At 42.4% G+C, this 25,496-nt stretch overlaps 1 protein-coding gene across 3 annotated transcripts in view; it reads left to right on the top strand.

The window, feature by feature from the left end:
• Window positions 1–1,597: 1,597 nt before the first annotated feature.
• atrx (ATRX chromatin remodeler) overlaps window positions 1,598–25,496 on the top strand; it is a 30,873-nt gene continuing 6,974 nt past the window's right edge. The window contains exons 1-29 of one of the 3 annotated variants that reach the window (XM_044363048.1): window positions 1,598–1,812; window positions 3,045–3,106; window positions 3,234–3,283; window positions 3,392–3,513; window positions 3,612–3,692; window positions 3,862–3,962; window positions 4,137–4,204; window positions 4,620–6,784; window positions 6,873–6,945; window positions 7,640–7,785; window positions 7,887–8,057; window positions 8,189–8,303; window positions 8,416–8,515; window positions 8,800–8,976; window positions 10,073–10,214; window positions 10,333–10,442; window positions 10,736–10,882; window positions 10,999–11,176; window positions 11,562–11,699; window positions 11,795–11,970; window positions 12,060–12,177; window positions 13,567–13,697; window positions 13,963–14,057; window positions 14,187–14,323; window positions 15,563–15,713; window positions 15,809–15,909; window positions 16,761–16,869; window positions 17,419–17,596; window positions 17,797–17,988. In XM_044363048.1, coding sequence (XP_044218983.1) covers window positions 3,050–3,106; window positions 3,234–3,283; window positions 3,392–3,513; window positions 3,612–3,692; window positions 3,862–3,962; window positions 4,137–4,204; window positions 4,620–6,784; window positions 6,873–6,945; window positions 7,640–7,785; window positions 7,887–8,057; window positions 8,189–8,303; window positions 8,416–8,515; window positions 8,800–8,976; window positions 10,073–10,214; window positions 10,333–10,442; window positions 10,736–10,882; window positions 10,999–11,176; window positions 11,562–11,699; window positions 11,795–11,970; window positions 12,060–12,177; window positions 13,567–13,697; window positions 13,963–14,057; window positions 14,187–14,323; window positions 15,563–15,713; window positions 15,809–15,909; window positions 16,761–16,869; window positions 17,419–17,596; window positions 17,797–17,988 — 5,529 coding nt within the window. In that variant the 5' untranslated portion in view covers window positions 1,598–1,812; window positions 3,045–3,049. Of the gene's footprint in view, window positions 1,820–2,511; window positions 2,654–3,044; window positions 3,107–3,233; window positions 3,284–3,391; window positions 3,514–3,611; window positions 3,693–3,861; window positions 3,963–4,136; window positions 4,205–4,619; window positions 6,785–6,872; window positions 6,946–7,639; window positions 7,786–7,886; window positions 8,058–8,188; window positions 8,304–8,415; window positions 8,516–8,799; window positions 8,977–10,072; window positions 10,215–10,332; window positions 10,443–10,735; window positions 10,883–10,998; window positions 11,177–11,561; window positions 11,700–11,794; window positions 11,971–12,059; window positions 12,178–13,566; window positions 13,698–13,962; window positions 14,058–14,186; window positions 14,324–15,562; window positions 15,714–15,808; window positions 15,910–16,760; window positions 16,870–17,418; window positions 17,597–17,796; window positions 17,989–25,496 lie in introns of those variants that run through there. The other 2 variants (XM_044363047.1, XM_044363046.1) reach the window with 2 other exon arrangements.

Below are 25,496 nucleotides of genomic sequence, written 5' to 3'. Positions count from 1 at the left end.
GTTCAACTTTTTATTGCATGAAATGTATTTTCAGTGTTGTTACTATCGCACACCAAAGGTAATATTTAGTGTCAATTTACTGTTAAAATTAAAATGATTTCAGCTGAAATTACTGCGTTGCTCTCTCTTCATATTGGCCCATTTTACCGGAACATTGTGTTTTAGCTCAAGAGGGAACCTGCTGATATTCTAACTCTCACACTTCCAAAACAATTATACTTTTTCATGTTTTTTTTAAACAAATAAATATTTAACAGATATTTAACAGTTTATAAAAAATATAATTAGATCTCATGCATGGCTTATTTGATGGTCTCAAGTGGCTCATTTTAGCTGACTCCACCCCTATACACAATTTTCAATGTCATCTCCAGCACCACGTACTGGACACAGAGAATGATATTTTACCCATTCACATGTTGTCCAATAATCCTGAAAATTCAGAACTGTGTCAACTGACCTCCAGTAGCGATGTCACGGCTGTCGCTCCCTCCTCTGGGGGACGAGGGCCCGTTAATCGCTGCTTGCAGCTTTAAAGGACCCGTGTGTAGAATTTAGTGGCATCTAGCAGAACTGACATGGCAGAAATGGAACATAATATTCATAAGTATGTTTTAATTAGTGTATAATCACATGAAAATAAGAATCTTTGTGTTTCTTTAGAATGACACCTTCATATCTACATAGGGAGCAGGGCATGGATATATTATACGAGCTGGATGCGAGTTTCAAGGCCACCATACATTCTCCTACATACTTGGAAAAGAGGGGTGAGGGTGAGGGGTATTCAGTTGGTTGCAATCTGTAACCTCACCACTAGTTGGCACTAAATCCTACACACTGGTCCTTCAATTTACATTATATTTTCAACCTTCTGTGCAATAACTGCTGTGTGTATAATCCATTTCTGGTTTCTGAAGAGCGGTTTTGAAGCTCAAAGTGAGCTGCTCCAGCTGTCGCCATCTTGGCAGTGTGTGATGCTGCCTAACTCCCAGCTAATCAAAAATGGGCAAAGAGGCGGGCTGAATGGCTGAAACGAGCCACCTAGCGGCTGGCGGACTCAAAGCAGCCATCTCCTTCATTATGCATAACTTCATAGCTTAATAAAATTTAAACAAGTTAGTTGTAAAAATATCCCCCCTAGCTATAGAGACCAAAACCGTTTTTTTTGTACCAGGCTGTAAACATGTTTATTTCTGCTGTAAAATTTGGTATTTTAACATGGGGGTCTATGGGGACTGACTCGATTTTGGAGCCAGCCTCAAGTGGCCATTCAAGGAACTGCAGTTTTTGGCACTTCCGCATTGGCTTCATTTTACAGCCCCAGAGGTTGCCGCTTGCTTTATATACATATACATGTATATATATATATTTTTTTACTGTTTTACTGTAATGGAGCCCCTCAGCCAAAGTATTTCACATGATAGCACTTGTATAACTGAAGTGGCAATAAACTTTTTAAATATGTGGGATTGAACTAGGCTATTTCTGCTGACAACTTGCGGTGTTTTATGGATTGCATAAGAAACAAAACAGCAGGGAAAAGCGCGCCTCACACTGTACCACCTGCAGCAGTCAGCCAATGAAAGAGCGCACAGGGTTTAAGCTAGATGCGCCATTTTACTGCGTCCACAGCCATCCGGCAAGATGGTCCCTTCGCTTTGTCTCCCCTGACCGGAGTTGCTTCGGTATTCGGCGGCTATTCTTGTTTCCACACCATCGGAAAAGCTGTAGATGAGGCTGAAGCGGACAACTTAAAGTCAAAATAAAACGTGCCTCTGTAAATCGAGAAATGACGACGATGAACAGCAGGTAGGAGGTCAGTTTAATCCCCTTGTTTAGACAAGTTAATTGTGCATTGATTGCTATGCTACCTCCGCCGGCCCATTACTGCCTATTGCTACCTAGCATGCTCGGCTAGCTGTAGCCATTAGCTGCGCAGCCGGCAATGCTCAGGTTCGTGCACACGCAGATTCAGATAAACATGTGCGTGTCCCGGGGTGGCTGTCAGAGCGGCAGAGTCATTTAAAACGCACTTTATTGTAAAACAACGCAGTTACTTTGCATGTGGTATAGATAGCTTATAAGGTTGCACTGCTACTTTGGATGCTAAGTTAGCTGGTAGTGCCAGGCTGCGATTAGCGAGCTGGTTCCTGCCTTCATGGTATCTGTAGAGGAAGGGAAGGAAGGCCTGTGCTTGCATTTTTCAGTGCATGTCCATGCATTGGACCTTTTATGCACCGCTGAGATTGTATGGTTGCTAGGGAAACGCAGGATATTGGAGATAAGTAGTCGTGCATCAACGGCAGCAGCTAAACTAGCATGAACTTGGGCATCCCCGGATAGTCAGGAGGTCTTGTGTTGTGAAAACATGGAAACGGAGGCGATGAGGAGGATGAAGAAGCGCCTCAGAGCTGCAAACGCAGAAGCGTGCGTTGCTCATTAGCCGAGTGAACTCTTTCTTTTTCCACTGACACGGGATTTTGGATAAATGTTTGGCCCGTTTGTTGCTGACAGGACCGAGTTATCGCTCAACACATCTCACAAACATCCAGCGTTAATCAGCACGTTATGATGACGCAAAACGGCTAAATAAACAGCCGTATCTCCGCCTCGGGAGTGTTGTGCTCCAAATAGATGCCCGTAAAACCATGTAGGCAATGTTCAGCTTTTAATTGTGCTGCTGTAAATTACACAAACGGTGCAGTTGTGCAGTTTATTAACGTTGTTATGTGAATTTGGAGTCGTGTATTGTTGGTGTCTTACTCACAGACAACAAAGAAAAAACCAAACATTGTCTGTAACCTTTGACATTGCCAGTAACTATCGGGAGGAAACTAATCAGTCATGAACATATTTTATGAATATAATAATTCACATAGATATGTTCTGTTAATGCAAATGTATTGGGTAGTGAAAAAAAGATCTGTACATTTAAGAAATGATCAAATATTCTTTAAGAAAAGCTGAAATTTGTTGATTTTTGCAACATGGTGCAGCATTGGATTTGTTCAACATGAAACAAATCTTGACTTTCTCTGTAGGTAAAATGAGTCTGGCCTCTTCTGAATCTAACCAAGACCACATGGCAGAAAACGCAGAGGAGGTAAGTGTGCAGCCTTTTTGGTAGTCACATTTGTATACACAAAAGAAATTAGACCTGAAAGGCACATATTGTACAGTTTTTGATTTGTTTTTCAAAACTATTAAAATTGATCTTGTATCCTCATCAGCCTGGTAGCTCAACAGACACAATGAAGCCCTCCTCTTCTCACAACAAGAGGTGAGAAGCAGTTTTCTTACATGTGGCATGCATTGTTTTGCAGATACATGTTCTCAGAAGCATTATCATGCTCGCAAACACTAAAGACTTTGTGCTTGCACATTTTAGGAAGCCCACTACTGTAGCTAAGCACACTGGACTGAATGAATCCGACACCTCAGCAGAGAGTGAAAATGAAGGTGGCACTTCTGACAATCCTTCAGACAGTAATGTGGGCAGTTCATCTAAAGGTATGAACCATAGATTTTTTTTTTTTAATGTTTTGATCAAGATATTGTTGCTGAATAGGATGCTGACTTTGAGACATTTGTATTATTTCTGTCTGAAGGCACTTTAGTGATGAGGCCAGCTGGGAATGAAAACAAAGGTGCCATGAAGCTCAGAGTGGATTTCAAACAGAAACAAAAAGGTACATTTATTTCATTATTTATACCTTAAACATGTTTTGTGTTTTGTATTGTGATGTTCAGCCGGGCAAAGTTTAGATGTAAATGAACCAGATAGCATTAAGGTAATAAATTATTTATTCAGTGTAAACAAAGTGGAGAAAAAGTGATTTTATTTGCTCTTCACCGCAGATGATACCCTGGTAAACTGCACAGCCTGTGGAAAACAAGTAAACCAGTTTCAGCGCAACTCTGTGTATGAGCATCCTGCGCTCAAAGTACTTATTTGCAAGGTAAGAAATTCCACATCTATATTTACAGTATTTTCACAGCTTTTACAATGAGTCCCACACAGATTTTTTCAGTCTTTCCATTCTTCCTGTATTAGTGTGTCATCATCATCATCTTATTATTATTATTATAATTATTATTATTATTATTATTATTATTGTATCCTTTTCCTCTAGTCATGCTACAAGTATTACACAAGTGATGACATCAGCAGAGACTCTGATGGGATGGATGAGCAGTGCAGGTACGAAACTTTACACAAGACCAAGAAAATGACCTGGTTTCTTAACCTACTGTGACAAGAAGATACACAACAGAAGCAATGTCAAGTGAATTATAACATTGAAGGCGTGACTGGACAATTCAAAAGATAAAAACATTACATTGGTTCTGTCAAAATGTTTTTTTTTTTTTTAAATATGGAATTCATATAAAAGCTTATTTTTGGTTGTAAGGCAGCCAAGGATTTGAATGCCCTTTCTGAGAATACTAGTTAATGAAATAATGGAAAAGTATTTCTGACTATTTAATTCTTTGGTATTCATTTCTTTTAGATTTTTATTTTTCTGACCTACATTTTTCTTTACCCAAAATATTCTGGAAACCTAATTTTGAAGACCTCATTTGCTCTATGTTAACTCTGAACTTTTCCTCCCCAGGTGGTGTGCTGAAGGGGGCAAGCTCATCTGCTGTGACTACTGCAACAATGCTTTCTGCAAGAAGTGCATCCTGCGCAACCTGGGCAGAAGGGAGTTGTCAACCATTACTGATGAGAACTCAAAGTGGCATTGCTATGTCTGCAGGTCAGATCCCCTTCAGGATCTGGTCTCCAAATGCCACGGCATCATGGAAAAACAACACCATGAGAAACACGAGAAACATGAGAAACTCAAGCAACGGAAAACGGATAAAACCGAGGAACGAGAGAGCAAGAGACACGAGAGCAAAGCAGTCAAAGAGCACAAAGCAGTTGTCAATGGGAAAGAACACACCGAGGGCTCAGGGACCATGACGTTCTCCTACAAAAAACTGCAGTTACCCAAAGAACTTATAAAGAAAGCAAAAAAACTTGTTGAAACTACAACTGGTCTGAACAATACATTCATCCAGTTCATCCAGCAGGCAGCTGAGGAGCAGGGAGATAAGGCTATCAGGTATCGGCATTTGAAAGCCTTCAAGGCCGTACTTGCAGATTTGAAAAAAGCCCACAGTGCTTTGGAGGCGGCTTTGGAGCCCGAGTTCAGAAACATGGAGTTGCAAAATGGCAACGAAGGGCAACATATTGTAAAAAAAAACACTAATGCTGTGCCACCTGTAGAAAACGACCACACAGATAATGCAGCGGACAAGGCTGATGCCGTTACTGAGGCTGACGCTTTTGACAAGGCTGACGCTTTTGACGAAGCTGACGCAGCTGCGGAGGCTGATGCAGTCGACGAGGCTAACACAGTCGATGAGATTGATGCAGCTGAGGAGGCTGACGCAGTCGACGAGGCTAACACAGTCAACGAGATTGGCACAGCTGAGGAGGCTGACGCAGGCGACGAGGCTGACGTAGCCGAGGGGGTTGATGCAGTTGAGGAGCCGGATGAGAAGCAGGACATGGACAATAATCAAGCGTCAAATATGGTTGAAATGAAAGACAGCCAAACAGATATTGATATAACCAAAAAGACAATTAAAACTGAAGTCTGTGATGAGCTAATGTCAACTGGTGAAATGTCCCTCGATCAGGACATTATGTCTGTTCCTCCTTCAGTTCCCGAGGAGCTTTTCCAGATGGTGGAGAGTCTTGCAGATCCCACCATGCTCTCACAGACTCCAGACACCAATGCGGTCGGAAACACTGATACAAAGTCAAATGGAACGTCATCAGATTCTCAACGCCCGCAGCCCAAGGTGAAGAACCTCATAGTTAAACTGACTCCTGTGCCGGTCGTGACGACATGTGGGTCAAGATCCTCCAGGTCCAAAAACAAAGAAAAAGATGGAGAGGTGGTGAAAAAGTGTAAAGAAGAGAAGAAAGACAACACCGCCGATACAGTAGATGGAACAGAGAGCCCACTACCAAGTCGTCGCTCTAGTAGAGTGAAGACCACTCCACTGAGGAAGCAGGCTGAGAATAAGTGCAAGGAAGACTCGTCCGAATCTGAGTCAGAGGAAGATCGTAAGGGGAAGTCCAAGTCCTCCAAGAAATTCAGCAGCACCAAAAGAGAGGATGGGAAGCAGAGCAAGACGTCCTTGTCAGAGAAAAAGAGAATAGACTCTGATTCGGATGAAGTTCCCAACATCTTGCTAAAGAAAGCTGCAGAAGGCCACAGTACAGATGAGGAACAGGGAAGCACAAGTGCAAAAAAGCGGTTATTCAAACTAAACAACACATCTTCACAGGATACAGACAAAGCATCCAAGCGGAAAAGGGAGTCTGAAAGCTCTGATTCAGACAAAGGCAAGAAGTCGTCCAAGAAAAAGAAACAGAATGGATCAGCCTCGTCCAACTCCGACTCTGACCAAGAGAAGGAGACAAAGAGTAAAGTTGGCGCAGCGAAGAGGAGATCCAGCCGCGTGAAGAAACAGAATGAAGCAAAAGAGGAAGACAAAAACTCACCTGAAAGGAAGGCGTCGATTCACAAAAGGTCTTATGAAAAGAAATGCAAAGGAAGGAGCCCCAAAGCTGCCTCCAAGCTGCAGTCATCCACCAGCGAGGATGAGGAGGAGCAGCAGGCTGAAGGTGACTCCGGAGAGGACAGCGACGAGCAAAAGATCAAACCCATTGTGGAAGAGAACATGGTGGGGGGCGGTGGGAATTTCCATCAGTCCTCAGGTAATTTGTCTCAGCATCTTTGGCGAACTATTTGTTAATGACTTGCGTGTTCTCCCATTAACGGCACATGTGCTATGTTGTTGTCAAGGTGACGAAGTGGATGGCAAAGAGGAAGTTTCTCAAGTTTGTGAAGATGATGACGATGATGATCCTGAGAACAGGTACTTACAAAATAACAACTTTCAAAGATACTTTTTGGCTCACTATAAAGACAACCGTTTAAGAGTATTCATTGTATCGTCAAGGATAATGTGGATTTTAATTGTCTTTCAGGTCGAGCTGTTTAGCCTAATATGTTTAGCTGTATGTGTGGCTGCTGGCAGCACTGCAGTACTTGGCAAACACAGTGCGGTTGCTCTTGAAATACTTCAGAATATGTGTCCTCGGGGGAACATTTCTCCCTTGTTTATCCCAATTTATCTGTACTGTTGCCAAATAGTGCCATAGCAATGTCATGGTATCATGATATTTTTACAGGTTTCCTGCATTTCCATCAGTTATCCATTCACAAGCACCTAAGAGAGATTATTAACTCAGTCTTCTAATATTCCACTGGTGAATTGTGTAGTTATAATAAATTGCACATGCAGAAAAGCACTTTAATTCTTTTTGTGAGTAAATGTTAACTTTCCAATTACATTTACCGGAAGGATTATCCATTATTAGTTTATTGATAACTGACATTAATGCATGAAAGCAATTACTGAAAATGCAAGTCTCTGTTCTTGAACATAAACACATTTCCAGTGTTTCCACTGATTTATTTCATCACAAAGATAATTTTGTAAAAGCACTTTATTATGTTATTGATGTTAATCCCCCGTGTTTGTGTCTTGTTTTCCTTTTCTCCTCAAGAATTGCAAAGAAAATGCTTCTTGCCCAAATAAAGTCCAACTTTTCCTCCGGAGCAGAGAGCTCCTCTGATAATGAAGATGCAGACGACGAAGACAAGTCCTCCAAGAAAGTTAAAAAAGAGGAAGATGATGAAGACGAGGAGCAAGGTAGCATATATTTGATAAATCGACAGTCGTTTTCAGTCATGCCTCTTTTATTGTGTATTTTGTCGAACTATTTGTTTCTTTTTTTTCTTTTTTTTTTTAAGACAACGATGATTCAGAAGACTCCGGTTCCAACGTGGAAGTGAAGACGCAAGGCCGACGCCACAAGTTGCTCCGTCATAAACTCTCACTGAGTGAGGGTGAATCAGGAGATGAGAAAGCTGCCAGTAAAGATAAGAAGAGCAAGGTGGTCAAGAAGAAGACAGGGCGGAGAGGTTAATTCTTAATTTTTTGTTTGCTGTATGTGTACACAATATATCTACATCTATATATGGACATAAATATTCAAAATTCTGTAAGACTGGCAAGTGACTCATGTTTCTTGGTCTTTTTTTTTGTCTGGCAGTTGACAGCGATGACGCTGCAGACTCCAACTTTGAGAAGTCAGCGTCCAGCGCAGAGTCGGGGATAAGCGAGGAGCTGAGTGATTCAGAAAACGATGGGAAGCGTCGAAAGACCAGGTAAGAAGAAAGAACTCCAACCAGTCACTGTTAGTAATATATGTCACCACCATTGGATCGGGATTGATCTCCTGCTGCTCTTGCTTACACATATTCTAATTTGTGTCTATAGATCTGCAAAGAAGAAGGATGAGGAGAAACAAAGAAGTTACAAGCAGAAGAAGAAGCGACGCAGGATCAAAGTTCAGGATTCGTCCTCCAGCAATGAGAAGGTGTTTAAAATGCAGTGCACATGGTGGTAGTCTTGAAGTGTCCAAAGTATATATTTTTTCCTCTGCAGGACTGCTAGGTGCAGGAGACGGACCCACATAACCTTTACTAGTTAAGTCATGCATGACACATAAAATGTAGTTTGAGCTCACCCCTCGAGTGTGTTATGAGGATTATTGAGGGTACAAATTAATCATAGGGTTACTGGGCTACTGGTCATAGGAAATTAATTTTTTTTCCTAAGGGCTGAAGATCAGAGAGTTGAACTTAATGTTCATTTCCACAGAGTGGAGAGGAAGATGACGGCGAAAAAGATGGAGAGGACCGCAAAGGGCGCAAAAAGATCCGCAAAATCCTGAAGGATGACAAGCTGCGGACGGAGACGAGGGATGCTCTGAAAGAAGAAGAGGAGAGGAGGAAACGTATATCGGAAAGAGAGGCACTCAGGAAGAAACTTCGAGAGGTAAAAATGAAATGTCCTGCTGATGATCTGAAGTACGGACTGCATTTTTAAAGCTCTGAGCTGTTACATTCTCAACACGTGGGTTAGGTGATAAAACTCACACCAGGTAAAAAGCTCAAGACCTCTTTCAGTACTGTGATACAATTTCAGGATTTCCCACAGAACATTTGTTGGTAGAGGAGTTTAATATCTGGCTTTGCATTTGTTTATATACAAGTGGATGAAACATAACAACTGTGAGTTAGACAGACTGATAATGGTCTAATTTGCTGCTGATGGCTCAGTGTCTGTCAGATCAAATAGTTGGAGAATCCACTAAGGGCCTTGCTTGAAATAATTAAACCTAAAATCTACTTGTGAAGTGTGACAGACAGATGGAGTGGCGTAAGTCTGTGTGAATAGAGTTTACTATCTGATATGCATGAAAGCTCTGCAACTATAGAACGCAGTATTTACTGAAATATTTCAGCTTTTAAAAGCAACAAGTCTCTAATTACCCTGAGGGGCATGTGTTTGCCAGTAGGGTAATTAAAGTGCATAATACATTTGGATTGACATGTTAAAATTTAAAAACCATGCATTGGTCTCATTAGGCTTTCTTCACCTAAAATCCAGAACTAGTGATTGTACAAATAACGTATGGCCAGAAGTATGCAGTCAAGGGCAAAACAGCCTAAACAATGATCTTGAACAGTAAACATGTGGGCAAGTATGATATGACAATAAATTTCTTGAGCACTAATATCACTGTCACTTAATCAAGATATCTGAGCTAGGTTAGGGCATTTGTGCTTGCATTCATAGTCCAAATTAAAAATTAATATCTGCCCGTAAGAAATTAAATCATTATCTTGCACTAGTGGATGTGATGAACTTCATGAAGCATTTTTGGACATTTAGCAGAAGTTTGCTGTTGCAATGATAAAAGCTTTCCATCACCACAGACGTAGTTTTGTGTTTATCCCCATGATGTGAAGAACACCGTCAGACACCTAACTATACGCATGTATTCTTCTTAAAAGTGATGGGTGAATTTTCTTTCAAAAGTACATCTTCTCATGTGACTCCTCTCTCCCTGCCCCTGGTCCTTCTTCAGACGATTGTGGTGGAGGAGTCTTCCCAGGTGGCCTGTCCCATCACCACCAAGCTGGTGCTGGACGAGGATGAAGAGACCAAGGAACCGCTTGTGCAGGTGCACAGGAACCTTGTCACCAAGCTCAAACCTCACCAGGTTGACGGTAAGGACAAAGTAAATCAATAGGACATAACAGTGATTTATCAAACACAAGCCTGTATGTCAAACACTGAGATGCTCTAGAATAATATTGGCCCTTCTGTCTTTGTCTTCTGTTTCAGGGGTGCAGTTCATGTGGGACTGCTGCTGTGAATCTGTGAAGAAGATGGAGAAGTCTGCCGGCTCCGGATGCATCCTCGCCCACTGTATGGGCCTGGGAAAAACTCTGCAGGTGAGGAGGAGAGAGCGTCATGTTTTCCTGTTGTCTTGGGTGTTTGTTTGAAACAAAGGTCACTCGCCTCAGGTTGACCGCTTTTACTTTCAGTTACTGTCAGTCTTGTGCAAACTGCACCAATTGGCCTTTGCAGCATTTTAAGGTGTCACAAACCTGCATAATTCCCTGTTAAAACTGTAAGAATATAGTTTCTTGGATACTTCTGGGTGGATCTTGTCAAACTGTGTTTGTTGCAAAGCTGTGTTGTCACACTGCAACTGTGTAACTGTAGTTCTCTTTTTGTCCTGTAGGTGGTGACATTCCTTCATACTTTGCTGCTTTGTGAGAAGCTCGACTTCACCACGGCACTAGTGGTTTGTCCCCTGAACACTGTCCTCAATTGGCTCAACGAGTTTGAGAAGTGGCAAATGGGAATGAAAGATGATGAAAGTTTAGAGGTAATGAGTCGCTTTTGTAACCTTTCAAGCTGTTTCTATGTGACAGCTCCTCATGAAACCCCTGATTAATGACTTTCTTGAAAGATAGACTTATTGAACTTTGGTGTGTTCAACAGGTGATAGAGCTGGCCACAGTGAAAAAGGCACAGGAGCGAGGGTATGCCCTCCAGCAATGGCACGAGTCCGGGGGTGTTATGATTATTGGCTATGAGATGTACCGAAACCTGACCCAGGGAAGAAACATCAAGAGCAAGAAGCTCAAAGAGACCTTTCAGAAGACTCTAGTAGATCCAGGTACAGTGCTGTGTGATGATTCCATGATTGTATTCAGACTGAAAGTTTAAGTGGACAAAATCAAAAAATATTCTCTTGTGTATGACAGATGTTTTTTCATGATTGTGAGGAGAAAAAATATTTTGATTTAGGCCACTCTAACTTTCTGTTGTCTTAAAAAATGATTGATCTGTTTTGTGACAGCTGAGGACTGATCTGCTCAGACTGTTACCTGAAATTAGCCACATTAAAATTGGCTTAAAATATAATGGGTGTTGACACTAAGTCAGAATTGGTTATTAAAGCTTGTAGTGTGAAATAAATCCATGACATATCTCAAGACATCATTCACAGTCACTAGCAATCTTTTTTCATAGATTTGTCTCCACCGTTCTTTTGCTTTCAGGTCCAGACATAGTGATCTGTGATGAAGGTCATATCCTGAAGAACGAGGCGTCTGCTGTGTCCAGAGCAATGAACTCCATCAGGACGAGGAGGAGGGTTGTGCTGACTGGAACGCCTCTGCAGAACAACCTCATAGAATGTGAGACTGCCTGAGTGTGATCTTTGTCAGAAAGACGGATAGTTGACATGTGGATATATCTAAAACTTTCTGATCTTTGTCCCCCCCCCCACCAGACCACTGCATGGTGAACTTCATCAAGGAGAACCTGCTTGGGTCAGTTAAGGAGTTCAGGAATCGTTTCATCAATCCCATTCAGAACGGGCAATGTGCCGACTCCACACCACACGATGTCCGTATCATGAAGAAGAGAGCTCACATCCTCTATGAGATGCTGGCCGGCTGTGTCCAGGTAACACTCTGGCGTGTCGGCTCAGGTTCTCTTTGACATCTTTGGTTACCATCTGCTTAAAAATAATGATTTATTTCTGCTTCCCACAGAGGAAAGATTACACAGCGCTCACCAAGTTCCTGCCTCCCAAACATGAGTATGTGCTGTCGATCAGAGTTACTCCGATCCAGTGTAAACTCTACAGATACTACCTGGAGCACTTCACTGGTGAGAATCATGCTCTAATTAACCTTTTTTTGTTTTGTTTTTTTTGTTGCACAGAAGCTGACGTTGCCACTTGTTTGCCTTTTTCAAACTACTCTGATCTGGTTGGATGCTAGGAGCAGCAGAACCTCTAGGGGCTGCTAGCAGGGCTTGTATAGTCTCAGGTCTGATTGTCCAGACAGGGATTTAGTCCAGTCCAAGACTAAATCAAAGTTCAATTGAGAATTCCATTGGAAAACATGCGTAGTCTAGGACGAGGCTAAATCCTTGTGCAGGAGTCTTGTTGCTCCTAAAAGTGCTCTCTTAACTGGATGTCATTTACTCTGACGAGGTTTTTTAGATAAGTGGAAGGCCTTTCTGTTCTCTCACTTTTTTGTGCTGCTTTGTTAAGTCGTTTAGTGGACTTTCCTCTCAGAATGTGGCCCAGGATATATGTGTGTGTGTGTGTGTGTGTGTGTATGTATGTGTGCGTGCGTGCATGTGTGTGTGTGTGTGTGTGTGTGTGTGTAAGAGTGGCAGCTGGCAGAGTGCCGCAGGCAGGGTTTAAGCCCAGTTTCCCACGTCTCCCTAATGAAGAGCTCTGGGAGAGAGGGAACAGAGGGTGGGGGGTAAAATGGGGGAATGTGGGGGCATAAAGGAAAAGGAAAGAAATTTGGAGGGAGGGGGGTTGCCAGAGGTTTTACACCAAAAGCGAAAACAAAGAGCAGGAGAGCTGGTATGTAAGAAGAGGAGTGATTGGGGGGGGGGGAGTTAGAGTTTGGTGGTATGTGCTGTGGCTCATTAGGCCGGGTTGTCCACAGGGCACAGTGCTGATGTTGTGACTGTGGCTCTGGACCTCCACAGTGGTGTCTTTGGACCCCAGACCACCAGTCAGTCTGCAGGGGTTGAATGGAACCAAATGTTCCCCACTTGTGTGTTGCCTGTGTAAAACCTACTGTAACTTCAGACCTCTCTGGGTCACAGCAGACCAGCACACAGAGCAAATACAATGATAACATTTTAGCAGCTGCCATTCACTTCAGTTCATGAAGCTGCTGATCGAACCGACTTCGGCTCACAACAAACTAGTTTGTACGAAGGCAAAGGTGTTAATACGCACTTTGGTTGAAACATACTGATGCCTTAACTGACTCTGTTTTGGTCAGTTTCCACATCACTGTCAGAGGACTGGTTGACGCTTGTTTCTTGGTATAATTTGTTTCATGTAAATAAAAAAATGACTTAAATACAGCTTGCCCGTGGTGGGGCGGCTATAGGCAGACAACAATGAGTTTTGTTGCTCTACATTTTCCATAATAGTCTTACTGTATATGAAGAGACTGAGGGCATGCTGTCAGGTACATAAGGCAAACACATCCATCTTCCTCCTCAAACTCTTTCCCTTGTGTGCAGGTGTGGGGAATGCTTTGGAGGGGGGCCGGGGCCGCGCGGGGACCAAACTCTTCCAGGATTTCCAGATGCTCAGCAGAATCTGGACCCATCCCTGGTGCCTTCAGCTGGACTACATCAGTAAAGAAAACAAGGTAGGTCTGGGAAGACAAGACTGAACCACACTAAACACCAACTCAAAAACTGGGAATACATGAGCAGGAATCACACACACTGCGGGAAAACAATAGAAACGTACTGCTGACAGGTCATGCAGCAGGGGAGAACAACACACATATCGCCACTGCGGCAGAATTTTTCCCTTATGCATCATTTCTACTACCCACGATCCAACTCTCAGTGTTTGGTTGACCTATATCACCAAACAGTCAAGCCTCATGCGAGTCCGCTCTCTTGCAGGGTTTCTTCGATGAGGACAGCATGGAGGAATTCATCGCTTCAGAAACAGAAGAATCCTCCATGAGTCTTAGCTCTGAGGACGAGAAGCAGAAAAAGTAAAATAAGATTCACTTCCAGTTCCCCTGTTGTACATTTATAAAGAGACACTCATTTAACTTCCCGTTTCTCTTCCATCTGTTACTCTCGCTGACCCCGTGTCCTCCACCGTTCCTCCTTCCTAATAGGAAAAAGAAGCAGGGGAAGGGAAAAAAGAAGGGATCTGATGACTCGGATAGTGATGATGTGGAGGTCATCAAGGAGTGGAACTCCAGCTCTCGGGGCAACGGAGAGGGTCGACCCAGGGTAGAGCCTGTAGAGGAACGTAAGTCTAGTGTGTTCACTACATGCTTGAGGCATTATGGGTAGTTAGCTGGGTATTAGAGGGACCAGAACTGTAGGTATTGTGACCATAGCTTTCCCCTACATTTGAAATTCAAGTGACACCCTTCATCTAGAAATGCAACAATTGCAATTTTCTTGGCCGATGCCAATTTTTTTTTTTTTTTTTTTTTTTTTTTTTGAAAGTCTGACCTGCTGATTCCAATTTTCTTTCTTTATAAGAATTTAATAAGAAAGAAATAATTTCTTTCTTCATATGTTTTCTGTCTTTCAAAGAACTATGATTGACAGAATACACAGAAAAACATTTTTCTAAGTTTTCATTAATGGACTTACAGCTATTACAAATTGCGAGCTTTGTGTCTTCTTCACTCATGCTAAAGAACTTCCACACTGACAATATGTTGTGTGTGTGGCTGTGACGTTACTGTCTGTGCCACTGTGTGTGCGATGTGAACCATCGTGTGTAAATTCGACTCGGAAAAAAATCAGATATGAGACTGATCAGCTGATCACTGGTCATGGCTGATCAGCTGAAAATTGGCCAGTTTTGATCGGTGGCTGATCGATCGGTGCATCTCTACCTTCATCACTTACTTTTATGTATTATTATTATTATTATTATTATTATTGTTATTGTTATTATCAACAAGCCAGCCTGAATGATACAAGCTTAGTTTTGTATCCTTCCACTTAGAATCAGTTAAGCTGACAGCCAAAAGTTCGATGAAACGGCAAACAACAACAATAAGCAGTTCCTTTACTACATATGTAATGTGATGAATGAATATTCAGTTCAACACAACTTTATTTATCCTTGTGAGGGCAATTGTATGCAGCATGTCGCCACCCAGATCAACAAATACACATGATTGATTGGAAAGAGAAAAAATAGTGTTAATCACAAAGCTAAAGAACTAAGCCGGTGTCTTATTAAAATGCATATATAGATTACCCCAAAAGTGAACTAAAATCAAGGCTGCATGCATGAAGATCTTGATTGAGTGTACCAACAGATGAAAAACAGAATAAAAGGGAAAATTTTTCATGACATTCTTGCTTTGTCAACTAACATCTGCACTCGCTGCAGCTGTAATGTGACAGAGGTAATAGTGAGGCTCAGTTTTGCGGCTGTCTTTGTTTCAGTCTTTGTTACAGTTTTTTTTTGTGAGACTGCACAGGACTTGAGGCTGAACACTATCTTTTTTCGTGTCACAAACAGCTCCGCGCAGCGGCTCAGCACCAGGGAGTAACACCCCCGACTGGCACAAGGAGTTTGTCACCGAGGCTGATGCCGAAATCCTGGAACACTCTGGAAAGATGGTGATCCTCTTTGAGATCCTGCGCATGGCCGAGGAAGTAGAAGAGAAAGTGTAAGAGGGTCTGGAAAGAAAGTGTTTGGGTTTATCACAGAGTGAAATGGAGCTGTGGTAAAGTGACACCAATGTATCCTCTTATCTGTCCTCAGGTTGGTGTTCAGTCAGTCTCTTATCTCTCTGGACCTGATCGAAGATTTCCTGGAGCTGGCTTGTAGAGCTAAAGAAGAAGAAAAGCCCTCCCCGTACAAAGGTAAGTTTTTGTAGTGCAGTCACACATTTTCTCTTTTACTCAAGAAGTTCTCACTGTACTCAGTTGACATCCCTGTGAATTTGTTAACCTTATTTTACTGTATGATCCTACAGTCTCATATGATCAGCTTTCCACTGAATGTTATGATTTGAAAGGCTGCTCTTGGTTTCGTGATGTGCTAAAATCACCAAGAAATGTGAAAATGTTGTAAGCCAGCCTCTGACTTATGGAGCTGGAGGAGCCCAGTTGTCTGAGGTTCATTTTTGTGGTTTTACACTTCAAGTCTTTGAACTGAAGTATAAAAAAAATGCTAACATTATATTTTGGAGAAGTATTTTCATATGGAGATGCAGGTTTCACACTCCGAAGACAGCCCACATGCAACATGTATGCTTGTACACGCTGGTGTACTTATTACCCTTAAACATACACAGACGCACACACACACACACACCGCCGCTGGTGTAAGGTCATGTTCCTAATTAAACTTCAGCAGCTGTTTTTACTTTCATTTTGAAAATGATTAGACCTTGACTTTTTATTCCACAAAAAAAATGTTTGCTCAAGGGTTTGTAATTTGTAATGAAAAGATCACAGTGCTGTAATTGGAAACATACTGAAATGTTGGGTATGAAGGCTGGTAGGGGGGTTAGCCATCTTGAAGGCTAAATATGGCTGGCCTCTAACCAACACAACCATCTATCTGCTGTCTGCAAGTGTCCAAACTAAGTCCTTTTGACAAGGAAAAGGCCTTGTTGATGGTGACACGTGTGTTATTGAAGGTTTTGTGCTGCGTAGACAGTGACATTGAAGTTCATAGCAGATTTCTTAACTGTGATGTATCTGTGAAGGTGAAGGCAAGTGGTTCAGGAACATCGACTACTATCGTCTGGACGGCTCCACTAACGCCACCACCAGGAAGAAGTGGGCGGAAGAGTTTAATGACCCCAGTAACACGAGGTAATGTGCCTTTTAGGACTGCAACTAGCTATTATTTTCACTGTCGATTAATCCTTTCGTCTGTATGTAAATGTCAGAAAATGGTGAAAAATGTTGATCACGTTTTCCCAGAGCTCAAGATGACGTCTACAAATATCTTATTTTGTCCAACAAGTCAAAAAGATCCCCAAGATTTTCAGTTTACAGTGATATAAAATAGAGAAAAGCAGTAAATTCTCATACTGGAGAAGCTGCAACTTGGTAATGTTTGGCTTTTTTGGTTTAAAAGTGAATTAGTCAATTATCAAAATAGTTGCCAATTAATTAATTTTCTGTTAATTGACTAATTAATTAATCAACTAATTGTGTCAGCGGGTGCCTTTTTATTATCTTAAGCAACACTTAAGCACTCAATAAAACCAAACTTTCCAAACAGCTCAGAATTTTGATACTTTCATAGTGCATATTACAGCTAAAGGAATGCTGGACATGTATAATCCTGGATTACATAATTCTTAGCAACCCCCCTTCCTCTCTCTCCCTTTCTTCCACTCTCTTATACTTTCCCAGAGGCCGTTTGTTCCTCATTTCGACACGAGCTGGCTCCCTCGGCATCAACCTGGTGGCAGCCAACCGGGTCATCATCTTCGACGCCTCCTGGAATCCCTCGTATGACATCCAGAGTATCTTCAGGGTCTACCGCTTTGGTCAGATTAAGACCGTCTTCGTCTACAGATTTCTGGCCCAGGTAAGCTTGTCAGGATATTTTGGTCAGATCTGTTGGCCTGTTGGTGCATCTGTATGGAATCACTGTGGCTTAAGTGAGCCTTGAGTTACTAATGCCAGACAAGCTTATACCACCAAGTCCTGTGATTTCTTGGACACTCACAGCTTAAGTAAGACTGTAATGGTTTTTTCTTGGCTTTCCTCACTTTTTTCTTCCTTCAGGGTACAATGGAGGAGAAGATTTATGAGCGGCAGGTAACCAAACAGTCTCTCTCATACCGAGTGGTGGACCAGCAGCAGATTGAGAGGCACTTTACAATGAATGAACTGGCCGAGCTCTACACCTTTGAGCCGGACATGCTGGACGATCCCTCCGAGAAGAAGAGCAAGAAAGCCACACCCATGCTCCCTAAGGTAAATATGCATTTAGAGTGTTGAAATATGCTTCTGTACCATACCAAACTTCATTTAGTAAATTAAATTTAGGATAAATCAGACGCGTAATTGGGCTTTGACGAACCATTGACTGAGGTTTCATGGTGTTCCTTTAGACTAATCCCTAAAGGAAATGCAGAAGAAAAGGCTGAAGCCCATTAACAGTAATAAAGTCGTCTTTTTCCCTGAACAAACATGGCACTGAATGCCATTTCAAATGCCAAACTTGTTTTTCCTAACTTGTACTAAGTAGTATGTTTTTCCTTTTGAAGTTTAGCACTCGGTGATAAACTGTTATTTAGATACAATGCCAGCTTGTATCCTGCTTGGCCTTTCCGGCATCTATTTCTTTTCGTTTCCTCTCATAATCCTTCACTCGCCTCTCCTCTCCTTTAATGCAGGTGCTGTGTCACTGTTTGGGCCCCATGGGGTTTAATAAGAACACACAGCCCTTACATGGGCCATCCAACCCCGCACAGCTGCACAGATCTGTCTGTTTACTGCTATTTACTAAATAGTCTTCTCATTGCAACACTGCTGTGGAGCAGAGCTGCTGCCCCGCTATAAACCTGCACTTTTCTTTTTTTTTTTCTCATTCATTCTTCATTCCTTACCGTCCTTTACTTCTCTGTTGATCTCTGAATCACTCCCATCCCTTCCCACTCCTTCCCTTTTTTGCAGTCTCTAGGTTTATTCAGATCATCTTAAGTGGTTTTACCTCTTTGTTTTGATTTGACCTGGGTTCCTGTGCAGAAGTCTGTAAACAGAGTGGATAAAAGAAACACTGTATATCCAACTGGTTGGCTTTTTTGCCGGACAGTTGAGAGGCCTTGCACTGCACCTTGATGGAAAATCTGTTTTCCATTTACACTGTCTAAAGATCTTTATCGCTATTCCCTTCATGGGTATTAACAGGTAGGAGCGCTGCATGAATCCACTCACCCGGCAGCTGATATCATTGCTCTCACCTTCCATATTCCTCCAACCAGGAGTCGCCTACTTACAGGGCAGTGGAGCACAGTTGGAGATTTGAAGAGGAAAGATGTGTTCATTGAGCCGCGGCCTGTTAGATGTGTATGATCTTTAATGAGCCCAGTGACATTTACGTGACACAGTATTAAAGTCGGAGAGGCTGACAAGCTCTTTAACAAGCCGACCTGTTTTGGCCAGGGGGTTAACTATGATGTGGCAGCAGGACTGCGGTATTACGGAAGGAATTTGCCGTCTGGAATGATGTGAAGATGAGTCAGACACCCTCCATCACTTTGAGCCAACAACACTCTGCGCCGAAAGAGAGAGTGATTCGAGGCACAGCAGAGGGATTTTTGCACTTCTTTGTCTCAACTCTTCACACGTAGAAGTATTGTCTTCCTAGCCAGAGAGGGCATATTGCTTTGACACTTGGGTCAAACAGCTCAAAGAGGCAGTGTTTGATTGTGACGATTTCTCTTATTTGTTCTTGTGTAAAAGCCTTGTAGGAGGGGAAAACACCACTATAGTTGTCTTTTCTCTAATGTCACTTATGGGTTCTACCTGCCATTGTCCCCTACTATTCATGTCCCAATTCTACCATTTCTCTTCCACTTTCCTTCCCCTTGTCCTTAGCAACGTCCTCACTCTCTTCCCCATCCACCGTTAACCAACCCCATCTTGTCCCCACAGCCATCTGTTACACTGACTCGCCACTCTGCCTCTGAATGTTCAAAGCAAACTCAGTAAAGTTGTTATTCTTTTTCTCCCTCTGGCCTCCCCGGCCTGATGAAGGGTCATTATTTAAACCCCTCTCTTAAAGATGTCTCTCTGCTCTTCAGAGAAACTAATTGGAGACAAAGGAAGCAGGCGCACTTCCCCCTAATGACAAAGAAGGTCTGTGCAACCCAGACATGAGATTTTGACTCCACACCCACCCAACCTGAGACATCCTCACCCATTTCCTCTTCATCACACTTCAATCAAGCATGCGACCACTTGCAGAATGGGCTCATGGTTTGTTGGACAAATCTTATACAGCTCCTTTGATTTCTCTGAACTCGTTGCTGCATTATACACCATCGGTCAAGCTGGCAGGCTGTGGGCGTACCTTACTGTATGTGCTCTCAGCAGGTGATGGCTGCAGTGGTCATTAGGCCCAGTCAGGTATACTGAAAGGATGTGGGGAAGCTGTATTCAAGCCGCAGTATAGACAGGAGCAGACTGGAGCAATAAGCCACACCATGCTTGTCTCATTAGGGGTAGGAAATCTCTTTGACCTTAAAGGAAAATGCCCCCTGGAATACTCTTAATGCATTATTCATCATCAGTCTGTGATGTTCAGTGAATTCCAGGAGTTATATTAGATGGGAATGTTTTAAGTGATGTTTTTTTTTGTTGTACCCACCCTTCCCGGTGTATTTCTACTCGGGTAAGTGATTTCTTATACTTCCCAGAATGCTTTTTGCCAGCCTTCGGAAAACATGCCTGAGCTTGTTGCATTGCAGGTGGAGAGAGCACTAATGACAGTAACAGCAAGAGACAGAGTTGTTGCAGGTGGGAAAAAGCGAGAGCAACTCATGTTTGCTACACTCTGGTCTGTTGAGACTATTGAATGTGTCTCTGCTGTTTATATGATGAATCTTTCTCTCTTTGCTTGAACTTGAACGGGCAACATGAGGACTGTAGGAAAAAGATTTAACCTCCACTTTTACCACAACTTAGATTTCAGACAAGTTGTGCTGTTTCATTGTCTGTTAATGTTCAGGAGACCGTTAACTACACTGCCAGATAACAAAATGGATATAGAAAATGTTGCCACTGGCTGTCTTAAAAAATTGCTGAAGTACTGTAGTTACAAAGCCAGTCTGAAAATTTAGTCTGGACAACATCCACCGACAAGTGACAGAGCCTTGCTACCGTAAAGCTGGATTTATAGTTGTGGGTTTAAAGGGAAACTTCACTGCCGTGAATATAATAATTTCTTAAAACTAGGTCACCTGTGTAGTAATGTGCAATTATTTTTGAAATTGGTGCCCTATGACTAGAGGAAGCTCAGGAAAAGGCTGTAGAATCGCTCTCAAGGGGGAATCCCACAACAACCAGAATGCATTTTGCGCGGTCCCATCCAATCCACTACTGATGCTTTATATCTCTTTTACTGAGGCTTATTCTCACTTCACAAAACGTTTTTCCTCATTGAGTCTGGATATATCGTACCAGTGTGCAAGGATCATAAAACAAATGGCGCACTTGAGTCACTTATGCTGATCATTGCAAACTTACCAAGAGCTGTACACAAGCCAGAATGCTGCCAAAGCTGCCAGCGGACAGTCAAAAAACCTCAAACCATTTCAGCTTGGTTTGGGAAACAATCTTGGGCGAAGGGGTGAAAAAACTTCAAGCAAACACTATTTCTTTTATCGTTACAGACAACGAGAAACACACAGGTAACACACAGTTGCTGATGTGCTGTTACACATTCAGAGTTGGCAAAGTCCGATATAATAATCTGTCAGAAAATTAAGTCAGATTTAACAAAGCACCAGAAGAGTAGTCTGGGTTACTCTGTTTCTGCACCCCAGAAACACAGAAAACATCGACAACTGCAAGCGTTTTTCACACTATATCCCTATTTTGTATAGCTAGAGATGAAGTTTAAAATTGGCGAAATGATCCTTTTAAGGGTACTGTGTATCCACAGATCCAACGCACATAGTCTTCACAGTCGATATGTCTCCTCAGAAGTGTAACTACCTGAAGGGCGTACAGTGCATATGGACATACCACATAGGGACCTCAAGAACTGTGGGTTGCTTGTATTTTCGAGATGATTGATGTGAACACAACATGAAGCAAGCTTCTCTTCTCAGAAATGCACCCCATTCACTATCAAAGTGAGTATGAAAAACATTAATACAGCAACTGCCGTGAATAGTCTTATAATCAGTAAAGAAACAAGTTTCCTGGATTTAACGACAATACTATAAATGTACCTGAGTAGCCCACTGTTGTTCATATCCCATAGCGAATGAAAAAATTTAAATATAGTTACTGTGGGGAATATAATTAAAGCACAATATCACGTATGATACATCTGTTCAGTGTTGCAACAGGTGAAATCCAATACTAAACTAAAAATCAAAGCATATGCTGCACTTATATTTGTTGGACCTGCCATTAACTTCTTATTTGAAGTATAAATCCCCCTTAAACCAGACCAGTAGGTGGACTTTGGGGAGCAGTGCTGTTTGTTGAAATTGAACAGAGTGACACCTCACCGCCTCTTAATCAATTCCCAAATTTTATGGACAACTACTACAACTAGTGCACAACTTATCAGTCACCATAAATTCATTCAGAAACCAATTCCCATTTGACTTTTTTCTCCTCCCAGTACAGTTCTTGTCGACTCCCTGCGAATCCCCACTGACCTGCTCGTCCAGCCCGAGCTCTCGTAGAAGTTCACCCCCCTACTGCTGCTAGCCGAGGCTTGTTTTTATAGGAATGTGTGGTGTTTATTGTCTTTGTTTAGCCCTTTGTGACACGCGTGATTTTATTTCTTTGTTAATTGACTGACAGCAAGATAAACCCTCTGACTTGTATGCTCGCCCTGGAGGGAGTAAAGACAACGTGGTCCTGAGGGCAGGAGTGGCCTCTTGTTGTCAGGCACAGCGCCCGAACTTAAGTGCGTTGCTTCAGAAACTGTTTAGAGCAGGCCAATAGGGTTATGTGTATCATTCATGTGCAGCTGGGGGAGAGGGAGTTTTGACTGGCTATGTTTAGGTATTACAAATATCTCAGCCACTCACATTCCTGCTGTTGGGATCCTGTCTTCGCCCCCTCTGTTGCTATGGTTAACGCACCTGTGCATCAAAAGCAGTTTCTGGCAGACACAGCCATGTCAAATACATATGAGAACTCCCAGACTACTCTTCATTTTTTTGTCTCCTGTTCTTTCCCTGTATTTTTACTCTGTACCGCTCTTCTTTTCATATTGCAATCCAATCAAAAGTCAGTTCACCGTCGCCATCTTTCCAACCTCGCTGACTTTCATCTCTCCCCCTGCACCTGTGAGGTGTTTTTCCCTGTTAAGTGGAGGTTTATTGTTGTGGCATGCCCAACACAATAAGCGGCTGTTTAGGTGCAGGAAATTGGGTTAACATGGTTGAGAATGTTCTCAGCTCAAGAAAGTATCTGATAACACGGCCAAAAATCCTGCCTTCATAGAACCTGAAGCTATTAATGCAGGCGGGTGTTTAATTGCATCAGACCTTTTACAGTTAAGCGTCACCTAAAGTTTATTGGTAAAGTACGTGTGGGTGCCCGTGCCAAGTTGTAAAGTCTACATGAGGCCCGTTTATGTCGACTCCCAAGTTTTCATCTTTGTGATGTGAGAGCTGCCTAGTTTGAAAACTGCTTTACATCATTTATGGACTGCTGGCAGGTCAGCCATTTTCATAATATACACATGTACAAGAATTTGGCTTAAGGAGAGCATAAATTCTTTTCTCGATTGAAAGAATGGAAAGGCCTTCATACAGTGGTAAATGTCATGCATTTTGGATGCCTTGTTGAATTAGTATACCAATGCATACACTCTAGTTTTCTTGCTCTCCCGACCCTTTGCTTTGTTTAGCAGTCAGCTGAAGCCAAGACTTCCAGCTCAGAGCTCACTATGCATTAATAGCAGATTTCGAGTCCCGTTGTTGAATAAAAAGCACTTTCTGCTCAAAAATGCTGTTTAGAATCAAGACAGGAGATTATCAGACTCTCATTGAGACTGACTCTGTTAAGAATCTTTAGTCTAAACTGAGGAAAATCTTCGAGCTTTTTCCTCAGACATGGCCTGCCACCTCCATCATTACATCTGAACACATAAACATGCTCTCTGATGCCAAATGACTGAATTCCTCCCCAGATTTCACCCTTTTAGAAGTACTCACCCAGCTCCCCATATTTTCACAGAGGGGGGAAAACACAAGTCTCGTTGAGTTGGGTAATTTACCTCTTTCTCTCTCTGAGCATCTGCCCACCCAGCCACTCTCGCTTTTTCTGCTCCCCTGCAGTAAAGCGATAGGCTTTACCATGCAGCTCCATACAGATGACAATAGCCCAGGTCAGGTTACACACAATCATTAGCACTGGCTCAGGACACACACACATACACACACAGCGCAGCAGGATGGGAGATGGACCAGACCACCCCAGAGCCGTTGCTGATGGGGATTACTTGGGTATCCCAGAATGCACTGGGTTCCAGGGGGAGCATCTGTACTGTCATTTGACCTGCAGCTCTACTGACCCGTTACCTGGTCGACAGTCAGAAGTGCTACTCATTCATGCATTTGAATCAAACCTGCACACACTTTCCACATGTTCAACAGATTGCAGCTTTGTATGCATAACTCAAACTTTAGTAGTTGACAGTAAACTAGAGCATGAACAGAAAACTTAGATTATCACATCTGTTCTTTTCTAGCAAGGCTATGGCTTTCAGATGAAGTGAGCGGCCTGGGTGTTTCTCACAGGCAGCCAGCTCTTGTTGAGTTTACTTTTGTTGTTATTGACTTATAAATAATCCCCCACCAATCTGCTTTATGTGGGAATCAACAGCAAGCTTATGCGAAAACATTGCACAAACTGATTTGGAACAATTGAGACTCGTGATTCCATAATGCAAAAGACAACTTTTGTGGAAAATTGAGTGGCACAGATGAACCTCTGAGTGACCACTGGATCATCTTCATTGTGAGACTTGTACTTTAAACCTGTACAGTGTCATACAGTGCAGTCAAAATCACGTAGAGCTGCATCAATTAGTCAGTTATTTTGATAACCGATTAATTGTGTGATTAACTGTCAGCTTCTCAAATGTGAGGATTTGATGCTTTTCTTTGTCATACATGATAGTAAACTGAGTATTTCCTGGTTTTGGATTGTTTGATCAGATTAAGTAAGTAGTTACTTACATTTTGTAGACAAAACAAATAATCAAGAAATCAAGAAAATACATCTCTGATTTAAGCGATAATGAAAATAGTTAATTGCAGCCCAAAATCATGTATATTGTATCTACTGTATATCAGTGCCAATATAAGTACCTGTGCTGTCATCCACTTTGACCTCTACTTGACCTTTTACTCTCCTATGTTGGCAGAATATACCACGATGGATGCCTTTTATCCCAGTCAGGCCATCAGGCTCTTCAGTGCTTTTATGTCCTAATTAGAGAGCAAAGCAGCAGTTGAATCTCTGGCTGCGCTGCTGCTCTGAAATGTCTGGTTGTTCAGGGGTGGCCTAGTTTTTTCCTGATTGAGTGCGATGGCTGGGAAACGTAAACATGTGTCAATGAGGAGCACAATTGGGTCCAGCGGTCCTGAGTGTGCGAAGCTCTGCGGCCCTTTCTGCTCCTACCTTTCTCAGTCACCTTATCTGTCACTTTCTGGAGGCCTAAAAATAGGGCCTTGTGTGCTTTTCCTGCAGCTCTCCCCTTTGAGGGATCCAGTTTCACTCCG

The sequence above is a fragment of the Thunnus albacares genome, chromosome 10 (genome assembly GCF_914725855.1).
Source record: "Thunnus albacares chromosome 10, fThuAlb1.1, whole genome shotgun sequence".
In the NCBI taxonomy this organism is placed as follows: domain Eukaryota; kingdom Metazoa; phylum Chordata; class Actinopteri; order Scombriformes; family Scombridae; genus Thunnus; species Thunnus albacares.
This window is presented reverse-complemented; position numbering and strand designations above follow the sequence as displayed.